General features: G+C 43.9%; 1 protein-coding gene across 5 annotated transcripts in view; it reads right to left on the bottom strand.

The window, feature by feature from the left end:
* LOC147693572 (beta-arrestin-1) overlaps positions 1-27,398 on the bottom strand; it is a 903,972-nt gene that overhangs the window by 252,077 nt on the left and 624,497 nt on the right. For all 5 annotated transcript variants that reach the window (XM_086933800.1, XM_086933802.1, XM_086933801.1 and 2 more), the window contains one exon: positions 3,545-3,589. In XM_086933800.1, coding sequence (XP_086789926.1) covers positions 3,545-3,589 — 45 coding nt within the window. The remainder of the gene's footprint in view (positions 1-3,544; positions 3,590-27,398) is intronic.

Below are 27,398 nucleotides of genomic sequence, written 5' to 3'. Positions count from 1 at the left end.
ATTTGGGTGATCTTTGGCGTAGCCTGTTTTATGTAACATAATTTCTGCAATGATGGTTTGTTTGTCATGTAGCTTTTATTTGTATAGCCCATCTCACCATCTCACATTATGAGAAGGTCATGATTCTCTACTGCTATGAAACTATGAAAGTGACTCATTTGTGATGCAAGCCAGATCTTTTTCCTTATTCTTACTGCACAGTCCTTACCACAGTTTGCTCTTTGATTGTTACTTAGAATATATTTGAGGTTAATCCTATGTTATCCTCTTGCTGAATTGAATTGGCCTTTTGCTCTCTGTAATAATTCTTAATTTTAAATAAATCTTCATGTTGAGGACTTTGAATCTTGTCTTGTGTAGGTTTTCTTTATTTGCCTAGTGCCTTCGTCCTGTGGGACTCACACAGCCCTGATCCGTCCAATTTGCTTTTTGACAATTCAAAGCACACACACAAGGAATATGAGAGATGAAAGTAATGAAGATTATCATACATAATCGGGCATGAGTTACCAGTGCCATGAACATTTAAGATGGAACTTAATGAGGGAGTAAGTACATGCTGCTATTTTTATCTGAACATTTACAAGATAGACAAAATGTTGCATTTACTGATCTACTTAAATGAGGATTTCTACATGAGTAGAAGTTATATGTAAATGGTAAATTCTCAAACCAAGCTTAGTGTAACAATATGTTAATGAGGGTGATAAAAGGAATGGATGAGACTGACATCTACTGTATTTGATGATTTAAGCACTATAGATGGGATACATAACCAGGAAAATTGTACCTACTCTCCGGTAGCGGCCTGAGCAGGTAAGGTGGGGCAAGGGTGGGGAGGTGGAAGTGGCAAACGATGGAAAACGGAAAATAAAATAAACAAAACCCCTTACCATGCACTCGCCACATGTCAGAATCAGCGATGCGGCGAGAGCAAGGTAAGTTGTATTATTTATTTTATTTTCCCTATTCCATCTTTTGTCACTTCCACCCTCCACCCCCGCCCTGCCCCACTGTGCTTACCAGCACAGGCCACCACTGCTACTCTCCCTAGTTTACACTAGCAAAACCGACCACAAACAAGTTTTACTAACTGCAGGTGGCTGCAAGGTGCGTTTATGAAGTGCAAGATGGGTTATAATACTCACTTTCTCTTGGAATTTGGGGGTTAGAATGTTTATATTTGTGTATTTTATCTGAATTTTACCATTTTCAATTCTTTGTGTGAAACATGATTTGCCAAAAGCATTTAAAACAAATCCATCAATTTCTAATTGAACAAAAGTCTCTGTGTAGTTAGAGCTTATTAGTGAGTCTGTTAGTTCATTACTGCCCACATGAGACGAAGGGAAGATGTGTGGGTTCTAAATCATCCAAGGTTCAGTCTGGAAGTATATAGGTTAGGAGACCAAGAGAACCTGTGGAGGTCGAAGGGTTGGAGTCCCCGGTAACTTTTGGTAATATGATTTCAAATCTAAAGGAACTAAAGAATAAACAAAAGCCAACTATATTAGGCGGTAGCAATGCTGTCGGGATCTATGCCTCACACGTTAATGCTCAAGAAATAGAGTAATCTTTCCATGCTGCCAAAAATCCCCACCCACGGAGAAGATGAAGAACATGTTGCAATATACAGAAACAGAGTATTTTGCAATGTCTTCTGGGATCCAGAGTTTCAATAAGCACAATGTGAATGTAAATTGTGAAACTTAATTTCTTAATGGTAAAGAACACACCAATAGCACTAAAATTGTAGAATAAAAAGACACTCAATTCATCTCAAGTTGTATCTTGTAGCAGTGAAGTTAATATTGTACAAATGAACAATATATTTTTCTAGTTCTTTGTTGTTCAACAGTGATCCATAGAGGGTGGAGCCATGCCAGGATGCGTTGTGCACTATACAAATACATGTAACATAAAATATCATATTTCAGGATAAACACTTGGAATTAGATATATATATCGATATATATAAATGTCTCTAAATTGGATAAATTACACTATGAGAAATAATCTGGAAAACATGCCACTGGCTCCAATGGGGCAACATTGGACCTCCCTACTTTGTTCCATACAGGTCTCTGAGCAGGAGCTAAGGTCTAGTTTCATCCCAACCTGTGTGCTTTCCTATAAAAGGATAATTTATAACGGAATATTAATCGCGATGTGGCCATTTGAGTTAAAACTGTGATCACTTTTAAAGAGACTAAAACATTTGCCCTTTTTTTTACATGGATGTAGGATAGAAGTTCTTAGCCTTTTGACTAGTGTGGATTCCAACTGAATCACTACTGGATGCTGAGGACGCTAAACTAAGCAATGTCTACAATTTCAATCTCAGAACAAAACAAGAAAATGCAGAAACAAACACATCAAACAAATGCATAAATTAGTAGCATGGTCTGGTGGCTTAGTGGACTATTGCGTCCACTGTAGGGGCCTGTGTTTGACTTCATGGTCACAGTTTCAACTCCCTGCAGGTTCACTTAGCCTTTCATCCTTCTGAGCTCTATAAAACGAGTGTCATTAAGTTGGGTAATAATAAACATCTGGTATTCAATGCCAAGATACCCTTCTGGGTGATTGTGTACTTTACAAATGCATGTTATGTTAGTTCGCAAACAAAAAAATCCATAAGTAGGACATTTTAAATTTAATGGGGAGGTTGGAGCTTTTCAAAATCTAGTTTTATTTCTAAGAGACTAAGAAATCACTTTGTCATTTTTGCTCCTAATCCATGCTCACTTTTTGTAGTTGCATTCATTTGAGACTTCTAGTACCCCAAACTAGATACCATTCGCTGTATTGACACTGCTCTTAAAATCAAGCTAAGGATACCAACTTAAGTTTTAGTTTCAAATTTTAATTTCCTTCACATTTACTTAGGCGTCCTAAATTTTTCAATTTAACTTTTTACTTTTTTATGTAGGCTTTCAACAACTACCTCTCCTTTTAGAGTTATGTATGATACAACAAATACCTGACTTTGTAAAAGAACATAAGTAAAATCCCCAAAATCACTTTACTAGACAAACTCAATATGGTATTTGTTACAATGCAGTTGGGAGGTTGTGGGAGAAACAGTTTTTGTAATTAGAACACATAAAATTAATTAGAAACAAAATATCCTAAATTTAAAAAAAGTTATTTTGTAGAAGAACTCAGTCATTAGAAAATCAATGTACTGTAATTCATATTTTGTAAACAGAGTGGAAATAATACAGAATTAGTTTGTTCCAATGTCTTGCCCTGGTCTGAAGTTTTAGTTTGAAGACCATCTGATTTGCTCCGTGTTTTGCAATGTACTACATTTAGTACAAGTTTGTGAAACGGTTCTATTGTTTTGCAAATGACTTTCGTGAATACCTACCCAACACCTCCCACTCCTATGCTTTCATACTAATTTGCACTGTACAACATCTATAGAATCCCCTAAAATAAAAGAGGGACAGCAAACCCTTAAACCATAAGATTACCACCTGTACATGTATTAAAACATTTTATGAAATAAAATCATGGATAGAAAGTTAGAACTGATTACCTTTTCTCTCTTTCAAGTATTCAGGGTCAACCAAGACAACACCATCTATAAGAAAACAAACATAAGAAGAATCAGATGAGGATCAAATCTTTAAACAAAACTAGCAAAACAATGATTGTATTGCATTTTATACTTTCACACCTCCTTAAAATCCACACCCATGTTCTATATCAATGTCTCATTGCACGACAGATGCTGGAGAGAAAATATATTATTACAGTACCTATGCTACAAATAGGAGATGTTTTACTGGGTAAGGAACACAGCTTTAAAGTAGATACTAAGAAAGCCTAGGACACTGTTTCTACTGACATGGAGATGTAATAGAAGGAAGGATGCTCTTCTACAGTGATGGAGGTTTGTCATTTATGAGCATACCCTGTAATTCTTCATTTGAAGATGAGGTCTAATAGCTAAAGGGCTAACTTTACACTCTGGAGGATGGATTCAGAAGTAGGCAATAATGTACAATACTATTACACAGAGCAAATGACTATTACATTGTACTAACACTATTTACATTCAAGTACATAAATCTGCATGTTGACTCATGCCCCGGAAAACGCAAGCCGAATGTTCATCTCAGACGATCCGTTGCCTATGTGGTGGTATGCCTATCGAACTTTGAAGAAGTCTTCTATTTATACAAGCTTTGTAGAACAACACTGGTGGTGCTGAAAGGCATCCATGTGTTTTTAAATATTATTGGATAGATATGTCCTATGAGTCATGAGGAGCACAACAGTGTCCCTTCATGAATACTGCACTCCCATCCAGGAAACCCTGGAACCACTCCCATCACCAGTCATCTTTCAAAAGTATAAAAATAAAATGTGTCCTGTGCATCATTGACTTTTGAGGACTGTGGGCAACCCTTGCGTGTCTGTGAGAGTGGCTGCGGAGGCCGCTCAGTTATACATTGGTCTTGAGGACAACGGTGCATAAAACCGAGCAGGTCATACCCAACTATTAAAGAAACAAATATTTAAATCCAAACGTATCCACCAGCTTCTCTTAGTAAACACGACCTCAGCATCTAAATGGGCAAAGGTAAGACCATGGCCAGTGCAGCTAGTAATCTGAATCTAGGATAAAACCCAGACAGCTGCCAGCATCTGCACTTCGACTCCAAAAGCAGGTTACATACAGTATAGCTATGGAAATTTTATTTTATTTCTAGTCTTTAAACTAGATAACACTGTTCCCTTCCATCTGATGTATAAAAATAATGTGTAAAATGTAAGAAAACAATTAGGAGAGATTCTCTTCGGTGGTGCTAAGTAAATTCATGACTAAAGCCAATCAGTCCCAAATAACACTTAACTGTTGATGTGTATTGTTATGTTCTGTTGTTTTGTTAATTTGTTATGTTGCTGGGTTAAGGTACTTTAATGTGTTATGTGTTGTAATTAGGGCTCCCGGTTTTTTACTGCATTGTTTTTTCAATATTTACATTTGTTTTTGTTGGACTTGACCCTTATGGCAGGTTCACCCCTAATCTTTTTGCTTTTAATATATGATCTGTGTTGATGATTTTTGGTCTCTGCGCACTTTTTCCCTGTGTCCCAGGGTAAAGTGCATGCGTGTAGTAAGGCTGGCCTGCCCTCCCATAGGAATGCATGGGGAATGTCTGTGTCCCTGGTAGTTCCTGATGCGTGGGGAGTGCAGGCTCGAGTTTGGTATGTGCGGACTCGTGTGATTGAATGCTTCGCAATGATGTATGTGGCATGATTGTGTCTTGTGTGGAAATGCCACTTCTAGGAGTTGGCATATTAATGTAAAATATGCCTGGAGTGTGATTGGCTGGGGCTGGCTGGCAAGCCTGGCTGCAGGAAGTCTGGATGGGTCTGCCCAGTGGTGAGTGTGGAGATTAGCATGCTGATGGCTGGGGAGGAGTGCACCTGGTTCCTGAATAGGGCTGGGCTTTCCACGCACAATGCTGGCTCCGCCCCCTGTGGTGCGACTGATGACCCTAGCCCTGCCAGTTAATAGAGTGAGGGGCTGAGCACATCAAGGGTGCTCCAAAACCAGCTGTGACTGGTTTTTCCCCTCGCCCTGTGACAAAGACAAAGGATTTAGTAGTATAAGAAGGGGCTGTGTCCCCTTACAATTGGTTCTGTTCTGTTCCTGGATCCTGCCTGAGGGGGCTGCTGCTGTTGCTGGGGCCAGGAGGACCGCCACTTGGATTGTCCCCCTGCCTGAAGACACATTGAGCTGGCTCTGGGCCCAGCCTTGCCCCCCTGCCTGCATCCAGACCTTGCTGGAGCTTTTTCCTTGCCCCTAGCGCTTGGGAGCTCTTTTCCTTTCCCCTGGCACCTGGGAGCACTTTATGTTCACTGCTAAGCGCTGTGAGCGCTTTTATTTTCATCTAGCGCTGGGAAGCGCTTTGTGTGCCAAGCCGGTGCCAACCCGGCATCTACCCCTGATTGTGGAGCGTAGCGAGTGCCTACCTCGCTTTATATTTAATTAACACGGGAGCCCACCCCGTGTTGAAATCACCACCGCAGCCCAGGAGACCCTGCCGGGCCGCCGTGCTGCCACGGTGACCCGATGTCCCGCCTCCATTCCCCGAGGGGCCGCGCTGCCATTGGCTGCAGCAATGACCCGGAAGGCAGGCACTCCCGCCCGTGACAGAGGCGGGGCCTGCAGTTAGGCCGGAAGGGCACCAGAGGACGGTGTGGTGCGCGGGGCTCCAGTGTGTGGAAAGGAAGCCCCGCGCCTTGAGAAGCGCCGTCAGCAGAGATCCGAGTAAGAGGAGCCCCGCCCACGGCCCCAGCGAGACTGTCCGCAGCACCAGGGAAGCCGCCGCTACAAGCAGAGAGCCGGTGAGTGGGGCCCTGGTGTGCAATACCGGGGAGGAGGGCGTCGTGGTACATTGCCGGGGCCCGCCCCTCCCCTCCCCTCCATTGTGTAGAGCCTGTTGAGGCTCCGGGGGCATTACTCGATTCCAGAGCCCCGAGGCTCCAACGATGCCGCATTTTTCTTGAGAGCCCGAGAGGCTCAGGGGCATTTCTGTCTTCGAGCCCACGAGGCTCCACGCCCGCAGTTGATTTACGAGCCCAGAGAGGCTCGGGTGCCAGCCCCCTTTTGTTTTAAGAGCCCTAAGAGAGGTTCCGAGTGCCATTTTGTTTATTTAGAACCCAGAGAGGCTCTTGAGGCACAGTCAGTTGGTCAGAGCCCCGTGGCTCCCACGCAGTGTTTCGCCTCATTGTGTTCTTGAGCCCACAAGGCTCCAACGTTGGCATCATCAGCCTTTACAGCTGCCCAGCACTTTGTGGGCAGGTGCCACGTTTAGGTTTGTTCTTTGCTGCCTGCGCAGCCTGCCCTGACATTTTGGACTAAGGGCATTTCAGCCCTTGCGAGGCCAGTTGGCCTGGGGGACAGTTCTAGTGTTGTGCCATGTGCACCTTGCGCAATTTATGTTATTACCTTTGCTAAATGTGACCTGCTTAGGTGATTGTTTTATGTTTCTCTACCTTTGCTAAATGTGACCTGCTTAGGTGATTGTTTATGTTTCCTATAGGTCCTGATAATAAGGCCCCTGTTCCCTGCGTGATTTTCCTAAGGTGGTTAGGGTTGCGTAGGAGGTATTTAACCTTTACCAGTGATTACTGGTTGTGTGCTACATTTACTATTTTGGTGCTACAGTCATTGTATGTCTATGTGCTAAGTGTTATACCTACAAAGTGGTAATTACAACAAGTACTAATTCTAAAAGTGCCTACCCCTGACGGTGGTCCATGTGGCCCTGTCCTGTACATAATCCCCTGTAAATTCTGCCCGTGCCTGTTGGCACCTTGTAAAGTGTGTGTTTATCTAATGTGTTTTTGCTATAATACAAAGGCTATTTTTTATATAACCTTGTGTGGAGTTTCCTTTGTGGTGGGCCTTGGGTGTTGTTGCTGGGTGCGCGCGCAAACGCTTTAAAATCACCTCCGAGATTAGCCTTGCTACTCGCGTCACGTTATCTAGAGGGTGAGCAGGGGTTATCTTGGTGTGTAACTCCCTTGCCCTGACTTGGGAATGGTGATCCCTGACTGACTTTGGCGCGAGCCTTGGCCAGCCAGGGGTCCCGTTTCTAACAGTTTTCATCCATATTTCTTTTTTATGCTATCTTGTTATGTTATGTTATGTTATGTTAAAATATTTGTAAAGCGCTCTTACACCAAGCGGTTTCATGGCGCTGGCAGCGGGGTGGCAGCAGTAGTAGAGAGACGGAAACTTACTCGTATGCTTGTGAAAACAAGAGGGTTTTGAGACGTGTTCTGAATTGAGGGTAGGAAGCTACAGATCTGAGTTCCGTCGAGAGGGAATTCCAGACTTGGGGAGCCAGAAAGGAAAATCTGAGGCCGCCATGTTTTTTCCGTTTAAAGGAGGGAATCGTGAGCAGGTTGAGGTGGGAAGAGCGAAGTTCGCGTGCAGGGGTATCTCAATGGTATTTTTCTGTATTTATTTTGTGTTTTAAGAACAAATGGAGTCCGAACATGGTGTATTTCCACATTTATTTGACTGATAAATATGCACTCATACTTTAATGCCTGTTGCATTTTAGCAAATTAAGCAACCAATTTAGCAGAAAACTACACCCACATGTAAATGTTAGCAGTATATACACATTTATGTTAACGTATGCCTACATTTAAGGAACTCCCATCCTGTTTATTCAACTCCCCATGCTGTCTCTCTGCTTTGATGTAGGCTTGGAATTCATGAAGGACAGTGTCAAAAGTCACTCACAAAAAACACAATTTCCTGTATTTTTCTGCTTTTAAAAATAAATAAAGAGGGGAAACACATTCTTTTCCACCTGTATTTATCTGTAAAAATCAGTAAAACTGGAAAAATGGGAGCATTATTTGTAATTCAGTTGCTTTGTTATTGTTGCTTTATGCAGCCCCGTCATAGTCTTCACACAAGGTGGCCACATTTCCAGTCAAAAACAGCACATTTCAGAAGAGTTTCAATGGGAAACAAACAATTAGCACTAACCACTGTTACTATATCAGTGTCAAAGCTCCTAATGTTTAAATGATCCCAATCAGCTCTAAGCCATGTCCCAGCTCATGTCTTAAAATACCACTTCCCCTCAATCACTTCATCAGAGGCTGCTCACAATGTTCACTCTAAACTAAACATGCTCTGGGGACTATTGACATCTGGACAGTCAATCAAGATGCACAGAATGTCATCACAGAGTCTTATTACCTGGCCTCTTTCCAAGCACTCTAGGATGAGCTGAAGGGACTTTAATGTTCCTTTCGCATTGCCCTACCCTTCTTCAGGCTTCAGCAGGAATGGTGGTCAATGCGGTGATTTGCAGGTGCCAGGAGTCACTCCTAAATCGAGGGGAAAGGATGCTGTGCATCCCATGTGGCTACTAGTAAAACCCAAGCAGACTTTTTTTTATTCTATTCCAGACCCACAAGTCAGGCAGAGAGAAATTGTTTCACAGTAAGGTCTCTGGCACCAGTCACTAATGAGTGTGAAGCAAGTCTTGGACCCATACGATGACTGAATCCCACTGCATACAAAACAATCTACCATAACAATTGTGCAGACATTCACATCCCTAAGGGCCGTATGTATCAAGATATCGTTTTGCGATTTCTAAATAGCGATTTTTTGCCAATCGCTATTTAGAAATCGCAAACGGTATGTATGTTCAAAATCGCTATTTTTTAGCGATTCCTTATCATTCTTTATTTGCGAATTCGCAATTTGCGAAATCGCAAATAAAGAATGATTTCCAATGCATTCCTATGGGCCAGGAGGCCCATAGGAATGATGGTGCAATAATTCTCAAATTGCAAATTCGCAATTTGCTAATCGCAATTTAAGAATTATTACAAGGGTGCAGGGGTGTCTCAAAGACACCCTGCTGCACCCCTCAAATCTACATGTGTGTGCATGTGGCACACATACATGCCCTGTGTCACATACCACCCTCACGAATGCCAAATAGGGCATTATTATGAGAAATCGCAAATTACCACCAACTACAAGTTGGTGGTAAATTGCGATTCCTTAACACAAATTCACACTTCAAAAATGTATCATACATATCATTTAAGGAATCGCAAAATTTGTTATTCCTTAAATGCTACGGCAAAATAAGGAATCGCAAATATTGCGATTCCTTAAATTGCAATAGTATGATACATTGGAAATAATGCAAAAAGGCCGTTTGTGAATCGCAGAGGCCGAAATTCTGCGAATTTCGGCCTTTGCGATTCAAAAACGGCTTCATACATATGGCCCTAAGTCACAATAGGACCTCACATCTAACACACCCAGGGAGGGAAAATATTGAGAAGCTTGTGCTGCCATTTAATGCCAATCTGTATGAGTTTGTGTGTGTTCTAGATTAATGGGTTTCAAAACTACAGAAGACAGAACGTTTGGACTGAATGCCAGTTTTACATTAAACAAATGCCGACAACACCATTTACAAAGCCTTTTTTCTAATAATTCAGAATCCCAAATTGTTCTATATCATATATTATGGTGGCATTTCCATCCTTATTCATCTGTAGTTTTTTTGTGCTCATCTTACCTGTATTATTGTTTTTTTAAATTATTTTATACCTTTGAAATATGGTTTTTTCTTTCCATGGACCCTCAATTGATCACTGCTGAGAGCCAGGGACATTTTCTACTATTTGAAACTCAAAACAGTACACAAAAATAAAGGAATAAGGGCCAGATGTACGACCATTTTTGCGGTCGCAGAGGGGAATATTGCCCTTTTGTGACAGCAAAAAACGGCAGCACAATGTAACAACTCTATTTTGCGACTCGCTATTAGGAAGGGGCATTCCAAGGGTGTCCCTTCGTAATAGCGACTCTGAACCCTATGTAAGAATGTTCGGAACCTCATTTGCGGTTGCAAAACCCTAGCAGTTTACCACCCTCTTCAAAAGGGTGGTAAACCGTTTGCAAACGGGAAGAGGTCCCCAAGGGACCCCATCCCCTTTTTGAATGGGCGCGCAAACATTTTTTAGGAGCAGGCAGTGGTCCCAGGGATTACTACCTGCCCTTAAAAAAATTAAACAAACACGTTTCATTTTTACATTTTGAATTGCATCCCTTTTTCCTTTAAGGAAAACTAGATGCGTTTATAAAAAAAAACCTCCTTTATTGACAAAGCAGTCCCAGACATGGTGGTCTGCTGACCCCAGCAGGCCACCATTCCTGGAAGTGCCAGCCATTCCCAATGGGGTCGTAAATTGCTAGAGCCCCATTAATATGCATGAGGCATGCAATTTGCGACCTCATTGGGAACACAAACAGTGTCTCTGACACTGTTGTACATTGATGTTTGTGTGTATGTAATGTGTATTTGAGCTTGTAAAGCGCACTGCTACCCGTGGGTTTCCTGGCGCTGTATAACGCTGGGGAACCCGCCCTGGCTTTCCCTGTGAGATGGTCCCTATTGGGCACCCCCAAGGTGAAGCCAGGCATCCCCGGCGTTGATGGGGCCGTTTGTGGAGATTAAGCAAGCTATTGCCCAGAGTTGCTGAGTGGAACCCATGGTTAGAGTAGCACCGAAGGCGAGATTTATCGAGCCCGCTGACATTGGCCCAACACCCTGCTGCGTCGGGAATTGAACCCTGGTCCCGGGCCGACCTCTGCTTCTGGGTCTGCCGCCTCTAACCAGTGAGCCACACTACTCGTAAGTTATGTGTCGCAATTTAATGCAATTTGCGAGTCGTAAAAACACCAATGGTCGCACATCTGGCCCTACGTGTACATCAAATACACTAATTACAAAATATTACAGATTTTGTCACAAAAATAACATATGTAAAAATCAAAATTGTAATTTGTAATCACAAGGTTGGCGAGTTTCAAAATTTAGTGTTATTTTTGTTTATACTACGGACCCTCCCAACAACCAAGAGTAGCCAGAAAAATAAAATACCACCCGCTTTGAGCCACACAAAATGTCCCAAGCAAAGTGAGTGATTCTGACCCTTCATATGAAGCCTGTGAGAACTGTATCCCTGAAAAAGATTTGCAGAAGTCTTCAAAATTATGCATTTACATCTTCATTGTAATTTACCTGTATTGCTGTTTTTCATTTTCACCATTTCTCTCCATCTCTCTTTCCTATTATCTATTTTTCTTTCTTTCCTTTTCCATTCTCCATTTATACTTTCTTTCCATCATTTTTCTTTCTGCCTATTTTTTTAATTTGTGCTTCTTTCTAGCTCTAGATTTTTATCCTTTTTTACATTCCTGTTTAATTTTCTTCCATATTTTCTATCTTTGCTCCTTATTCCCATTCTTCATGTCATTCTCTCATTTGCGTTTGTCCCTTCCTTTCTTCTTACCATCCTCCTGTCCTTCCGTTGCCCTTCTTTCCATCCTTCTTTTTATTACTGTTCTTTCCTTCATCACCCTTTCATCCGTTTTTCATTTTATCTTTCCATTATTTAATTCTACTTTTCTGTTTTCCTTATACCCCTTTTTCTTTTTTTCCATCTTTTCTTCTTCATACCTTTTATTCCAAAATTAACTTTTAATTTCCCTCCTTCTCCCTTCCTTTTCCCTTTTCCATCGATCCTTCTTTCCGTCTATTCTTTATTTTTTTCCCACTTTAATAACATATTATCAATTTCAGCTTCTTTGACCCACCATCCAAGAGCTATGTCACAGTCATTGATTCTTCCAGTATTTATTGGTTTCTCCTTCAGTCTTAAAATGACTTGTGGCCAGCGATGAAAATTATGAAGGGCCATAAAACTATTCAATCTGTCCCAGGCATCCCCCGCTTAAGTTGTTATAGTGGGTGCTTGACTACGCCCTTGCCTACAACCTTGGCACTAGAAGTATATTGTGCAAGGACTAAGGACTTGAGCTCCATGTTTCTCTGATGAACAGTAGTACCTAGAGAAAGCACTTCAGAGTCGTTGATATATGTATGTACCTTGTACCAATATCGGCATTTCAAGTTATTCCTAGGAGTGCCTAATGCTAATCTATGTTTTTGATTATTCTGCTCTCATGTCGAGCTGCGAAAGGAGCCTGTAAGTTTGTGTCTCTAAATTTAATGCATATTCATTGTATGTAGAGGCTTGTTAGTGTACTGATGGCAACTGCCCCTTCTTGTTATTTCCAGTGTATTACGGCATCGCAAAAACAGAGGTTCTGGTCCCGGGCACATCTAGATTGCTAATGGAGAAGGTCTCAGAAGTGACAGATCCTGTTACACAGTGTCGCACAGCGCAGAGCAGATTTAACACCGCAAGTCTCTTTTCTTATTTTATGACAGTCCCTCCCCCCCTTGGGGACAGTGTGTGTTCTAAGGTTTTGATTCCAAGGCATTAACTGTCCTCGGGAGGGATAGGAGGTCCAGCATCGACTCCAGTGTCATCGCCGTGGTTAGGACCAGGTGAGTGCATGACAGGATGGACTGGGGCAGACTGGAGCAGAGTGGGTAGATTGGAGTGGGGTGGATAGAGTGGTGTAGATTGATTGGAGTGGGGTAGACTGGAGTGGAGTGGAGTAGATTGAAGTGGGGGAGATTGTGGTAGATATGAATGGGGTAAATTGGAGTGGGGTGGGGTAGATTTGGGTGGGTGGGAGATTAAGGTGGAGTCAAATAGAGTGGAATGGGGTATATTGGGGTAGAGTATGATGGATTGGGTATATTTGGATGCAGTGGATTGGGGTAGCTTGCAGTACAGTGGGGCAGTTTGAAGTGGCGTGGGGTTGATTGGTTTGGAGTCGGGTAGATTAGAGTGGGGTAGGTAGGGGTAAAGTGGGTAGGATTGCATGGAGTGGGGTAGAAGGTAGAATGTGGTGGAGTGGAATGGGGTAGATTGAAGTGAGGTCGATTTCGGTGAGGTAGATTGAGGTAGATTGGATCAGAGTAGAGAGGATTGGGGTAGATTGGAGTGGGGTAGAATGGGGTTGATTGGTGTAGACTGGGGTTAATTTGGGTACACTGGGTTAGTTTGGAGTGTTGTAGAGTGGGTTATGTGGGAGTGGAGTGGCATAGATTGGATTGGGGTGGAGTGGAGTGGGGAATATTGTGAGAGAGTGAAGCGGGATATATTCGGGTAGAGTGGATCGAAGTGGGGTAGATTAGGTGAAGTGAAGTAGATTGGGTAGAGGGGTAGATTGGAGTTGAGTCATGTATATTGGAGTACATAGGAGTGGTGTGGGGTAGACTGTGGTAGATTGTTGTTGAGTGGAGCAGATTAGAGTGGGGTAGAGTGGAGTGGAGTGGATTGGGGTAGATTGGAGTTAAGTGGATTAGATCGGGGTGGAGTGGCGTGGATTGGGGCAAAGTGTGCTGGAGTGGGTTATATTGGAGTGGAGTGAGGTAGATTGGAGTGGGTGGATTGGGGTACATTAGAGTGGAGTGGTGTAGACTGTATTGGAGTTGCATAGATTGGGGTAGAGTGGAGTGCAGTGAGGTAGATTGGAGTGGTGTGGATAGATTGGGTAGATTGTAGTGAAGTGGAGTAGATTGGGGAAGAGTGGAGCGGGGTAGATTGGAGTTGGGTAGTTTGGAGAGGAGTAGATTGGGGTAGAATGGAGCAGAATAGATTGGTGTGGAACGGAGTGGAATGGGTTAAGGGGTATGTAGTGGAGTAGGAGCAGAGAGTCAGAGTGTAGTGCCATATTGTAAAGTGGCATGTTGGGTCATGGTGTGATGTGGAGTTTTGTAAAATGAAGTGGCATGTCAGAGTGGAGTGGCGTAGAACGGAGTGGCGTAGAGTGGAGGGGCATGTAGTTTTTTAGAGTGGAGTGGCATACGGTGGAGTGGCGTAGAGTGGAGTATGCATGGTGTGGTAGCGCACGGTTATTACAGACAACACATTTTCAATTAAAATGACCTTTACATTTGCAAAGACATATTGGGCCAGGTGTATGAAGGCCTCGTTTTGCGATTCCCTAATTGCGAATCTTTGCGATTCACAATTAGGAAATTGCAAAACGGCATGCATGAAAGTGTTCTGAACACTTTCTGCGATTCCTAGCGGATCACAATTGACCTACCTCATGAATATTAATGAGGTAGGTCACAATTTGCAAAGCATCCCGTTTCCTTAAAGGAAAATGGTATGCTTTTCATTTCATTTTTTAAGAGCAGGCAGTTGACCATGGGACCACTGCCTGCTCTTAAAAATGCTTTTGCAAAAATTCACTAAGGAGAAGGGGTCCCTTGCGGACCCCTTCCCATTTGCAAATGGGTTACCACCTACTAAAAGTAGGTGGTAAAATGTGAATGTTTTGCGATTTAATTTAGGTCACAAAACATTCCTACATACCAATGTGATTCGGTATTAGGAAGGAACACCCTAAACATGCCCCTTCCTAATAGTGAATCTCAAACCCATTTTGCAATTTGGTAATAGGTTACCAAATTGCAAAATAGAGTTTGCCTCATCTGAAACGCATATTTTGCGTTTGCAAATGGGCAGATTCTGCGAATCGGTCCGTTTGCGAAGGCAAAAATGCTTAATGCATGTGCCCCATAGTTTTACTGTGCACAACAGATACTGTGGGAAAATGTCATCACCTAGTGTAGGAATAAGTTTTGATCGAATTCAATTATTTGTTTTCATCACTATCAGAATTACAACAAAAAAATTGCTTTGTTTGAACTTTCCTAATTCTGATATATTCTGAAATATTAGATCAATTCATTTTTGATATGTGCTAGAAAAGGCCTTTCATTTCGCAGCAAGATTGTCTCACAAAATCTCTCACTTTGAAGTCAGAGAAAGAAACATGAACAGTAAGCCCCCTCAGAAGACAGAGCCTGACATTCGAACTTTGTCTTTGAATGCACAACAAATGTGACAAGATAAGAACAAGATTTAAAGGCCTGTTTACAGAAAACAAGCACTCGGAAGGATACAGTAAAGAAGCAATGCTCCAACGGATGGACAAATTCAAGTTGGACAGCCTAAAATAAATAAAGCCAGCAAATAAAAAGCAAGGAACTGTGACTTACAAACCACAAAGCAAATCATAAGCAATGGGAGGAATGCATTCCCAGGGAAGCTTTCAGAATGCCACAAAAAGCCATTAGCAAACCAGACAGCTGTCGGTCTAGTAGGCTTCAACTGAAAAATGCGTCCATGCAAAAAAAGACCAAAACACTTCCAGATATCCATGCACACATATCATCAGACATATAGGCACCCTGCAGCATGGAGACTGACATAAACAAAGGCGACTACATACAAATGCTAACAGGCATTCAGACTCAATACACACAGGACTGCAGAACATACAGATACCTATATGACCCAGGCAGGGGAAAGATATGGAGGAAAAATACTTCAACCTCATCCCTCCTGACAGGACTGGGTGGGAAACACATACACAGGCATTGCAGTTTAAAAACATTAACCCTCCTTTTGTTGTCAAGCAGCCAATTAGGAGCTGTTGTCTCTGCACTAGCCAAGAGCGGGGGAGGTAGAGTTTGTTTTATTTCTTTCCAAGCCTTGCCTAAGCTACCAATATGTAGGGACCAAAGGCAAATAAATACCCCACCCACACTGTCCAAGAGAAGGGAGAATGACCTTTGTCCCTGCCCCCCCCCCACGCGTTGCCCAAGGCTGAATGAGGCCCTGAACTCCTCCTTGTCACGCACAAGGTCTTAGAGCAACTGGAGGCTGCCAATACACCCTGCTGACATACTGAATTGAAACAGGGGTGGAGAGTTGACTGCTAGTAGCCCCGCGCCTCGTGGCCCGCACCAATATGTTTTTTTAACCCTCCCTTAGAGGTACAGGAAACAATGCACCTGCAGTTGGACAAAACAGAGGTAATTAAGTTACAACAATCCCTCCTCCCTTGAATAAGACTGAGGAGCTGAGGAGTTAGAGGACAAACACTTCATATGCCCTTGAAAAAGACAGGTATACATTACCCTCCAAGCACAGGACATTACCTGCCTGGTATATGTCCCTATCATTCCCCTGCTACTAAGGATAATTGGATTGATGAAAATAAAAACTAACCAATCTATGCTTTTTTGATCTCTTGTGATGCTCGTCCTATTACAATTACTAATAATGCATGTGGGGACTGCAGTGGCGGGGAAGGGAGGTACATAGATGGACTTCGAGAGTGACAGGTATCATCTAGAAGGGCTCTGTTGATGGAGGGACACAAAGAGGGGCAACAGTGTAAAACAGGGCAGGATACAAGGCACTGAGAGGAGATACAGGTGAGGTAGGGGCACACAGCAGCTTCTATGCCACTCCACCTCTGTTCCCTGGGGAGCAGTCTCCTGCTAAGGAAGACTACAGGTTGGTATATGCCCTCTTCGTTCAGTTGTGAGAGCACTGCTCCCAAACCATGCTCTGAAGCTTCTGTCTGTACGACAAATTCTTTGGAGAAGTCGGGTGCCTTGAGTACGGGTCCCGTGCACATAATTGTGCATCAAAAGTGGTCTGACAGTCATCAGTCCAGATCACTTTCCATGGCTGCTTCCTGGAAGTCACGCTCAGTCAAGTGGGTAACAATAGTGCCATAGCCCAAGACAAATCTCCTATAGTAACAGGTGAGACCTAAAAAGGCTCTCACCTCTGTCTGGGTCTTGAGGGGCTCCAAATCCAGAATGGTTTCAATGTTAGGTTGTAGGGGTGCCACCTGGACGCTTCTGGAGCCCTTTGTACACCATGGACCCCTGCCCGATCTGGCACTAACAGGCCTTGATCGTGAGGTCTTCTGCAGAGCCTTTCAACACTTTCCTGAGATGGTGCAAGTGATCTTCCCAGCTGGAACTGAACACTGCAATGTCATCCATGTAGGCGGCACTGAAATCCTCCAGTCCAGCCAACACCTGGTTGACCAAACTTTGAAAGGTGGCAGGGGCATTTTTCAACCCAAAGGGCATCACCCGGAACTGGTAGTGCTGCTCTGGTGTTGAGAATGGTAAACAGACAAAAAATCGACTACAAAATATCGAATGGACATACTATCGAGTTCAAAATGTAGGCTGGACAGAATATCGAATGGACAGAATATAGACATCAAAAATATCGTTTTGAAGGTAACTAATGTAATATCGAATTTTAAAATATAGATAGTCAAAATATCGAAGTACATAATATAGGTTAAGAAAAATATTGAAATTTTAATAATATCGAATTTATAGTGTATTTTATGTGTTAAAAGTGTTTATTTATGTTATAATGTAATTTAATTAATGAATTTAATGTTATTTAAATTTTGCCTAATTTAATTCTGTAGATACAAAAGTAATGGTCAGAGTCTATCGATTCACTATAACATCAAATGTGATACATACGTTCAATGTAGATCAAAAAAAATTTGTTACATCCGTAGTGTGCTTATATTTTTATTCATTATTTTAGCACATTTTAAGATAGGTACCCAATTCCAATCAATGAGTACCTAGTTTCATGAAAAATAGATTATTCAAACAGAAAATTGCATCATTCAATTGCTTCATTGAATCATATAAATGCCTGAGGACACAGGTCTAATGTAGAGCTTCATATAGAAAAAGCACACAAATAGTATCCATATAGTAACATTTCGACGCGCTCAAAGTGATGGAAAGAGGAAGCAGTTAGGTGGGATAGGTGTGATGGGAAGGAAGTGAGGACCGGGTAAAGGTTGTTGTGATCTTAAAGCAATCACAGTGATATAAAATACGCCCTTTACAGTCTATGTTTTGATCTGTAGTTCCAATACACTCATTCACATAGGATCTGTGCTACTCCGTTGATTAGTCCTATGTTTAGAGACTAGGCATCTGCTGGTCTACGTTTCGACCCCCTGGTTAAAGGGTAGGTTGAATCCTCATTGTGGGGTCTTCTTCAGGACAAAAGGAAACAGGAGCGCTTATTAAGTGGCCGGTTGGTGGCCATTATTGTAGGACCGTCGTAGGTTCCTTTCTTTCAAGACATGATCTAGGACATGGAGCTTTCCAATCCAATCATTAGCGGTTCTGGTTATTCAAAGGTCCCGGAGGGACCGGCGTTGGTGCGGGTAGAGATCCCGTAACCTACGGGATTTGTTAATCCACCCTCTCGTGAGGGTGGATTCATGGACTGTCAGTGTTTTCAGCCTCCGAGGACATTTTGTATTTCATAATACGTGAAACAAAGGGATTATGTAGATGTTTGCTGATTGAAATGATCTGCACTCAATCAGAAGATCAAAATCCAGTTTATAGGAGTATGTTAACAAATCCCGTGGGTTACGGGATCTCTACCCGCACCAACGCCAAAGCTGGCCCAAGGACTGTTTGAGGGTTCTATCACCCCTAAAAACAACATTTTATAAACCTCTTCTTTGATGCTGGCTCTGACCCTGTCAGTCAGTCTGTAAATGTTGTGCATCACAGGAAAGTTTACAAACCCTGGAAGAAAATATGGTGACAAAGCCCAAGTCTCTTGAAAAAAAACTATGTAAAAGTGACACCATTTTGGGGTTGCTAATCTTGAACTCAAACCTGCCATATTCCGGTAAATTAACTTAGTTTGTGTATCCTGGGCAGGCAAGGACACCACACGGTCAGTCCCAAGGGTTAGCGTGCCAGAAGCAACATTAGGAGGGACTGCTTCATCTAAACTATGGTGCAATACAGTATCTGCAGGGGGGGTACTAGTGAGAATGGGTCTAGAGAAATGCTTGAACCCTGCAATTTGGACTTCTGTGATTTAGGGGACACTGGCTGCTGGTTGCTTTTGAGAAGTCAATCTACTCCAGCTAATGGTTCAAACCGATTATGGGTTGAGATTGACAGTTATTCAATCTCTCTGGGCTGAGAAGGACACAAACGAGCAAAGGGGGGAATAGGTCTCTGCTACTTCTGATAGTTAGCCACAGGGCAACAAGTGGGCGGCCTATAAAAATCTCCAAGGAAAGAGATTTAATGTGGCTAATCCAATTAGAGTCGGACAAGAAAGCACTTGTTGGGCCAGACAGAGGAACCTGAAGTTAACAATAATGCTGTCCCCTTCATGATGCACTCTACCTGGCCCTAACCATGTTACCTGCTGGGTGTCAGGATTCGGCAATGGTTACGCTGTGCAGAGTCGTAGTACGGAGCGAGCAGCCAAAGAACTACTAATCCCGGCATGCTTTGGGGCGCGTTCCGTTTCCTACGTTGGAAACGTGACGCCGACATAAATGCATTGCGGTAATTATCGGCAATGCCGATTATTTTGGACCAACTTCGTGGTGTGACGAGCTGGATGCAGTGTTGCCATGCTCGTATTTCTTGTGAGCATTCTGGAAACCGGACCGGAGTTTTCTCGGCTGAGAAAGCATTTGTTCTCATGGGAGTTTAAGTCCGTGAGAGAGAGAACTTGGGGAGCGAAGGAATCCTGGCGTACTGTGAGTAAAGTGACCCTGAGAGTGGAATCATATTCCCAAGTAATGGGGCCCAAAAGTGGATCTATGTATTAATAGACACTCACAAAGAAGGTCTACCTGTTCTAAAAGTCAGGGAGAGAACATTGCTCTCTATCAGACTCAAGTGAAGCACTTATGAACTTCTGTTGTTTCGTTTTTGATATGATTTAAACACAAGTTGTTTCTTCTTTTCCTCACATAGGAGATAAGACAAGAGGGGTACCATATCTATTTGGGATAACATTACAAATTCATGCTTGATCGTGAAATGGTATGTGGCAGTACTGGTGTAATTTGTCTAAGGTATAATGTGATCCAGTGATGGTACCAATTGTCTTTTGTTCATTTCTTTGCAGTACTACAAATATCCCAGGTACCTCCTTAAGGTCTATCTTCTATTTATAAAACAACATTCTTTTCTTCACAGGTATCAAGGTGGGGGGTTTGATATTAAAATGTATGGATATCATCTGAATCTATAAGGAAAGAGAGGGATTATTCGTATTGTGTTTTTGTCGTTCCAGCTCTCCCTCCCTGCCGTCCCTATCCTTTCATTCCTTATCTTCCCAAGTCAAATCGTTTCTCATGGTCTGTATTGTTACATCAGACTTGGGGAGGATTCTATTAGGGAGGTTATAGGACTTCAGTACAGCCCCGAGGAGACAGACAGTGGAAGCCTGACAGAATAATCGGCCCACGAATTGTACTCTCGTCTTGGCTGTGCTGTAGGTACTATGGCTACACTCGATGATGTGCTAGCGGTATTGGCTTTAGTTCAAACTGAGCTAGCTGCGTCCTACAGAGAGGTGGCGGCCGCTAGGGCGGAAAATGCGCAGTTGAAGGACAGGATGGATAGAGTTACCATTCCCCCAGTAACGTCAGGTGGGGGTAGCCAGGTCCCCACTACTTCTGTTACAGTGGAAATGCCTGCACAAATACCTTTAGCTCCACCCGAAAGGCTTTATGGGGACAATAGAAAGGTGCAGGTGTTCATGACCCAAGTTCTGTTACACTTTATGTGCAAGCCATAATTTTTTGCCACCAATCGAGCCAGGGTCGCCTTTTTGATATCACACTTGGGGGGTGAAGCTGCTCAGTGGGCTGTTCCCGTGGTTCGGAGGGATGACCCACTTCTCTATGCATGGGATGATTTTTGCCTTGAGTTCGAAAAAACATTTGACAGACGGGGCGAAACCTTTACAGCAGATAGAGAGCTTTTGAAACTGAAACAAGGCAACGCTGATTTAGTTTCCTATCTGAACAACTTTCGCCGACTGGTGGCTGAAACAGATTGGCCGGAGGCTAAACGGACTGCTCTCTTTTATCAGGGATTGAGCGAAGAACTCATGGATGTTTTGTCTCATATTGATCCCCAGCCCCGTACGTGTTCCGCCCTCATCGATCTTACCTTATGTTTGGATCATCGTATACGGGAAAGGAAGGGGGAACATCGAATGAAAGACCGTACAGTTCTACCGTATGATAACACAGGGCAACGAGACAAGCCATCGACAGGGTCGGAACCCATGGATATTGGAGCAGTGCGAGCTCCCCTAACTATGAGTGAAAAAGATATAGGCGCAAACAAGGGTTGTGCCTTTACTGTGGCAAAAAAGGCAGTTTTTTGCGTGAATGTCCTGTGAAACCAAAGTCCACCAACTTTAAGCAAGGGCAAAGAGCGACTGGCCTTTCTGATGTGGATCAGGAAAACTCCAAGGTTTGAAGGTGGGTGAAGGGGAACCATCAAGCGCAATTTATATCCCTTCTGTTATCCCTGTTCGGAGTGTAGAACTGTGCCACGTGTTCCTGGAGGTGGCGATGTTAGTGAAAGAGGTCCGTGCTATGGTGGACTCCGGAGCAACTGGGTGTTTTATGGATGTCAATGAAGCTACAAGACTGGGGGTGAACCTAGTTCAGAAATTACTTCCAGAAATTGTTTATGCGATGGATGGTAAGGAATTGCAAGCGGGGCCTATTCGGTATCCTACCCAAGAATATGTTCTTTCATATGAAGGTTTGCATCGGGAGACGTTATCCTTTAACATCATTGACGCTCCTCAGTATGGGATCATACTGGGGCTTCCCTGGTTGCAACTGCACAAACCTAATATACATTGGTCTTCCGGGAAGGTGTTGTTCAATTCGGTTTATTGTACGGAACATTGTGGCACTGAGTGGTCCAGTCCGGCTGCATCGTTGGCCTCTGTGATGCATATAGCTACGGCAGCGGAGAAAGAGATGTGTCTACCTTTGTGTTATGCAGCGTTTGGAAGGGTGTTCAGTGAGGAGGAGGCGGACACGCTACCGCCACACAGGGCATTCGATTGCCGGATTGATCTTCTCCCTGGAGCGGTGATACCTCACAGCAGAATATACGCTCTTACACTGCCAGAGAATGAAACCTTGCGGGCTTACTTGGACAAATATCTTGCCCTAGGATACATACGGCCCTCTCGATCACCGGCTGCGTCCCCGTTATTCTTCATTCCGAAGGCCAATGGTGAGAAGAGGTGTTGTATAGACTATCGTGCCCTTAATGCTGTCACAATTAAGAACCAGTATCCACTGCCCCTTATTCCGGTATTGCTGGAGCAAGTACGATCAGCTCGAATTTATACCAAACTGGACCTGAGGGGGGCTTATCACCTCGTACGTATTCGTCAAGGTGACGAGTGGAAAACAGCATTCAAGACGCCGTATGGGCTCTATGAATATCTAGTGATGCCCTTCGGCTTATGCAATGCCTCCGCGGCTTTTCAGTTTTTTCTTAATGAAATTCTCAGAGATCTTCTTGACCATCATGTTGTCGTATATATTGACGATATACTGATCTATTCGGACACAGATGAAGAACATGTGGAACACGTGAAACAGGTGTTGCAAGTGTTGTTACATCACCACTTGTATTGTAAAATCACGAAGTGTGAATTTCATGTGGAAACTGTGGAATTCCTGGGTAAGATGTTGACACCATCTGGACAGGTAATGGCGGAGAGAAAAATAAAGCCGTGATGGAGTGGCCCCGCCCGTGTAATGTCAAAGATATTCAATGCCTGCTGGGATTTTCTAATTTCTATAGACGCTTCATTCGGGGGTTTTCAGAGCTGGTGGCCCCTCTTACAAAACTTACTAGGAAGAGTGTCCCTTTTTTGTGGGGTGTTTTGGAACAGGAGGCGTTCGATCGATTGAAGAAGTCTTTTGACACGGCTCCGGTGCTAGTACATGAAAACCCGAGTGAGCCTTTCATTGTGGAGGCTGACGCGTCTGAGGTCACTTTGGGGGCGGTGTTGTCCCAGAGGAATACAGATACTGGAGTGTTGCATCCCATTGCTTTTATGTCCCGCAAATTAAGCCCGGCTGAAACCAACTACACAATAGCGGAGAAAGAACTGTTGGCGATTCGTGATGCATTTCTGGAGTGGTGTCATTGGCTGCTGGGAGCCAAACATCAGGTTACGGTATATAACGACCACCGGAACCTCCAATTCATGCGGGCAGCTAATCATCTTATGCCTCGCCAATTGCGATGGATGCTGTTCTTTGAGGAGTACAGGTTTCTGGTCACCTTTCGTCCTGGTGCGGATAACAAGAAAGCGGATGCCTTACCCAGGCAGACCCATCCTTTGTTGCATGCTGAGGAGCCTGTCAGAGCCATCATTTCCCCCTCTCAGGTGGTCGGGGTTACGAGATCTGATGACCTTTTGCTGGGTGTGAGGAGGGGTGTGTTGACCTGTGTGTGGCGTACCTGGCTTCGACATCATCCGGAATGGCGCCTGAAACAAGGTATTCCAATGAAAGGAACTCAGGTCATTCTTCCTAACGTTTCCTAGCGAAAGATGGTGTTTTCCTGTTGTCATGAGGCCCCTAGTGCGGGGCATATGGGATATGTTAAGACGCTTGAGAAGATGCTGAGGCAATTTTGGTGGCCGTCCATAAGACCTGACGTCCAACGATGGGTGAGGGCATGTGTACAGTGTGCGCAAATCAAGACTTACCGACAAAAACCTCAAGGGCTTCTTCAACCACTGCCCACACCGGAAATACCGTGGGAACGGTTTTCAGTGGACTTTATTGTGGGACTTCCTAAAGATCAAGGGAACACCGCTATCATAGTGGTGGTGGACTATCTCACGAAGATGGGGCACTTCCTAGCATGTAAACAAGTCCCTATGGCAGGACAATTGGCACATCTTCTGTTGGTGAATGTTGTTAGACTGCATGGACTTCCCAGAGTTATAGTGTCTGATCGTGGAGCGCAGTTTACTGCGCGATTCTGGAAGACCTGGTGCTCGGAACTGCAGATCTCATCTTCTTTGTCTACCAGTTTCCATCCACAGTCTGATGGTCAGACGGAAAGACTGAATCAATCCTTGAAACAGTATCTGCGCTGTTATGTGCAGGATAACACCGATGCTTGGGTAGATTGGTTGTGGGTGGCAGAGATAGCCTACAATAATGCACAACACTCATCCACTAAACATTCCCCCTTTTTCTGTACATATGGTCATCATCCTAGGTTTACCCCTATGTTACTCCCTAGAGCTAGGGTTAATATACCAGAGGTTAGGGAGAGATTGTTGCGGGTTCGTAGGGTCCTCACTGAAGCGCGTAAACATCTCACACAGGCTAAGCGCAGGTATAAAACACAAGCTGATAAACATCGAAGACCGAATCCTGTGTATAAGAAAGGCGATTTGGTATGGTTATCTACAAAACATATCAAATTTAAACGGTACAGTGTGTTTCATCCCAAGTTTATAGGACCGTATAAAGTTGTGAAGCATGTCAATCCGGTTGCTGTGCGATTGCATTTACCTGCTCATTTCAGAATTCACCCTGTATTTCATGTTTCTTTGTTGAAGCCCTCTCACTGTCCTGTGTGCAGGTTGCCACAGCCCCTTTGGGTTCAGGGGGATTGTGAGTATGAGGTTAGGGCGGTTCGGGACTCAAAGATTGTGAGGGGGCGGGTGCATTATCTGATTTCCTGGAAGGGATTTGGGCCGGAGAAGTACTCTTGGGAACCTGAAGGGGCTGTGCATGCTCCCCGTTTTATGGCTCGGCTCCATCGTTTGCATCCGTCCAGTCCTGCTGGTGGCCGAAACCCCTTGTGAGGGGGGGTGTACTGTCAGGATTCGGCAATGGTTACGCTGTTCAGAGCCGTAGTACGGAGCGAGCAGCCAAAGAACTACAAATCCAGGCATGCTTTGGGGCGCGTTCCGTTTCCTACGTCGGAAACGTGACGCGGACATAAATGCATTGCGGTAATTATCGGCAATGCCGATTTTTTTGGACCAACTTCGTGGTGTGACGAGCTGGGTGCAGTGTTGCCGTGCTCGTATTTCTTGTGAGCATTCTGGAAACCGGACCGGAGTTTTCTCGGCTGAGACAGCATTTGTTCTCACGGGAGTTTAAGTCCGTGAGAGAGTCCTGTTCTAAAAGTCAGGGAGAGAACATTGCTCTCTATCAGACTCAAGTGAAGCCCTTATGAACTTCTATTGTTTTGTTTTTGATATGATTTAAACACAAGGTGTTTCTTCTTTTCCTCACATAGGAGATAAGACAAGAGGGGTACCATATCTATTTGGGATAACATTACAAATTCATGCTTGATCGTGAAATGGTATGTGGCAGTACGGGTGTTATTTGTCTAAGGTATAATGTGATCCAGTGATGGTACCAATTGTCTTTTGTTCATTTCTTTGCAGTACTACAAATATCCCAGGTACCTCCTTAAGGTCTATCTTCTATTTATAAAACAACATACTTTTCTTCACAGGTAACAAGGTGGGGGGTTTCTGATCAACATGCAACTTTGATATTCTAGTTAATATTCCAACATACAGGCGTGAGGCTGGTGGAATGATTACCCTTGGGAGCCTCACCCACCCCTTCCCTGCCCCGCCTGTGCAGCTACCTATACTATGACCTCTCAACGTGAGGATGCCCTCACAGTTCACCCCTGTCATCGTTTGTTGCAATATATCTTGGTGAAGAGGCGGGATGTGAATGATGGATGAGCAGTGCCCAATGGGCCATAAGACTGTTGTGAGTTAGTTGCTAAATGTACCTGTTCACCCTGCTGTGGACCGGAGGAAGCCTCAGTGCTCTTAATATTTTGCTGTTCCTTTACAGGTCCACTTTGGGCAACCCTAGAGCCCCATGGAATCACTTACATTGCCTGCAAATGGATGGACACCAGCTCCCTTTAAAAGAATCAATTATTTTTAACAGATTCAAGACGAGCAAAAAAAGGCTAAGTTCAGCCCTAAATAGATCTTTAATATTAATATTACTCATACAATCTGTGCTGAATTGCTCTATACACACTGGCGTGGACACATAACCCTCACCAGCACGTTCCTCAGTAGAGGCCTCGAAGGAACATTTAGTTCTACTAGATGTTGGAATAGCAGCCATAATAGGTTGCTATGGTGTATGCCTAACTCACTTTGCTCTCCAAGACTGCTTTTTGACTGGGCTATTTAACGAGGGCCGGTGTTAGATGCCAAATTTACTGTAGGTTCCCGGTGAGTGTGGCTATATGGAGAAGTCATTTACTCCTGTTGGGGGTTACAGATTGACGGTGGGGGACTCTACCCTGCAGACTGCCCTTCCTGTAGGGATAATCATCGTTCTTTGAGTTCTATCTCCATGATGATTACCCCCAAAGCCATATGGAGCATCCAATCTATAGGTGTGGTTTTAGCTGTGGGTGCAGATGTAGGGTGGCTACCTAAATTTTTTCTCTTACCTATCCTGTCAGCTACTGGAGAGGCAGATTATAGATAGGGAACACAATCTGAATAAATATTAAAACAAAACTATAAACCATAAATATATAAGCAACCTAGCATTCATAAATACACACTAAATAATATAAAAGCTATAAAGGGGGGTAAAATCAACCAGATTTTTTTTTTAGAAGTGGCTCACCTCCCAGCAATTCACTATCCTGCAGGAGTCCTTAGCCTTAATGTTGTGACACAACACAATTGGGGCTTTGGCAAACAAAAGTTGGCAAGAACACACCTCCACACTAAGGGGCTCATTAGGATTGCGGATAATCCGCATCCTCCGGGCCGGCGGAAGCCACCGCCGGCCCGGAGGATGCGGATTATCCGCTGCAAACTGGAAAAAGACCCCCCGCCAGATTAGGATGGCTGGGGGATCTATTTTCCGTCCGCCGCTTTTCCCCTGCGGTCGCCTTCCGACTGCGACAGAAAAGCTCTAACATGGCTGGCGGTGTCTGTCAGACACCGCCATCCATATTACGATGGCTGCGGACATATGCCTTTCCACAGCAGCATTTCCGCCGTGGAAAGGCATACAGTGTTGTCTTCGGGGACCCGTTGCGGGCCCCCAGGGGTGAAGGGGGTGTGAGGGTTGCACAAGGGGGTACCTATGGTACCCCCTTGCCTTTGCGTGCACGAAGCGGCAGCCACCACGCGGTGCCTCTAGCTTCGTGCACGCAAAGGAAAACATGTTTTTTGTAACA

This window comes from Lissotriton vulgaris, chromosome 8, assembly GCF_964263255.1.
Source record: "Lissotriton vulgaris chromosome 8, aLisVul1.2, whole genome shotgun sequence".
NCBI lineage: Eukaryota > Metazoa > Chordata > Amphibia > Caudata > Salamandridae > Lissotriton > Lissotriton vulgaris.
The sequence above is the reverse complement of the archived record's forward strand: the minus strand, read 5'-3'. Positions and strand labels throughout refer to the sequence as shown.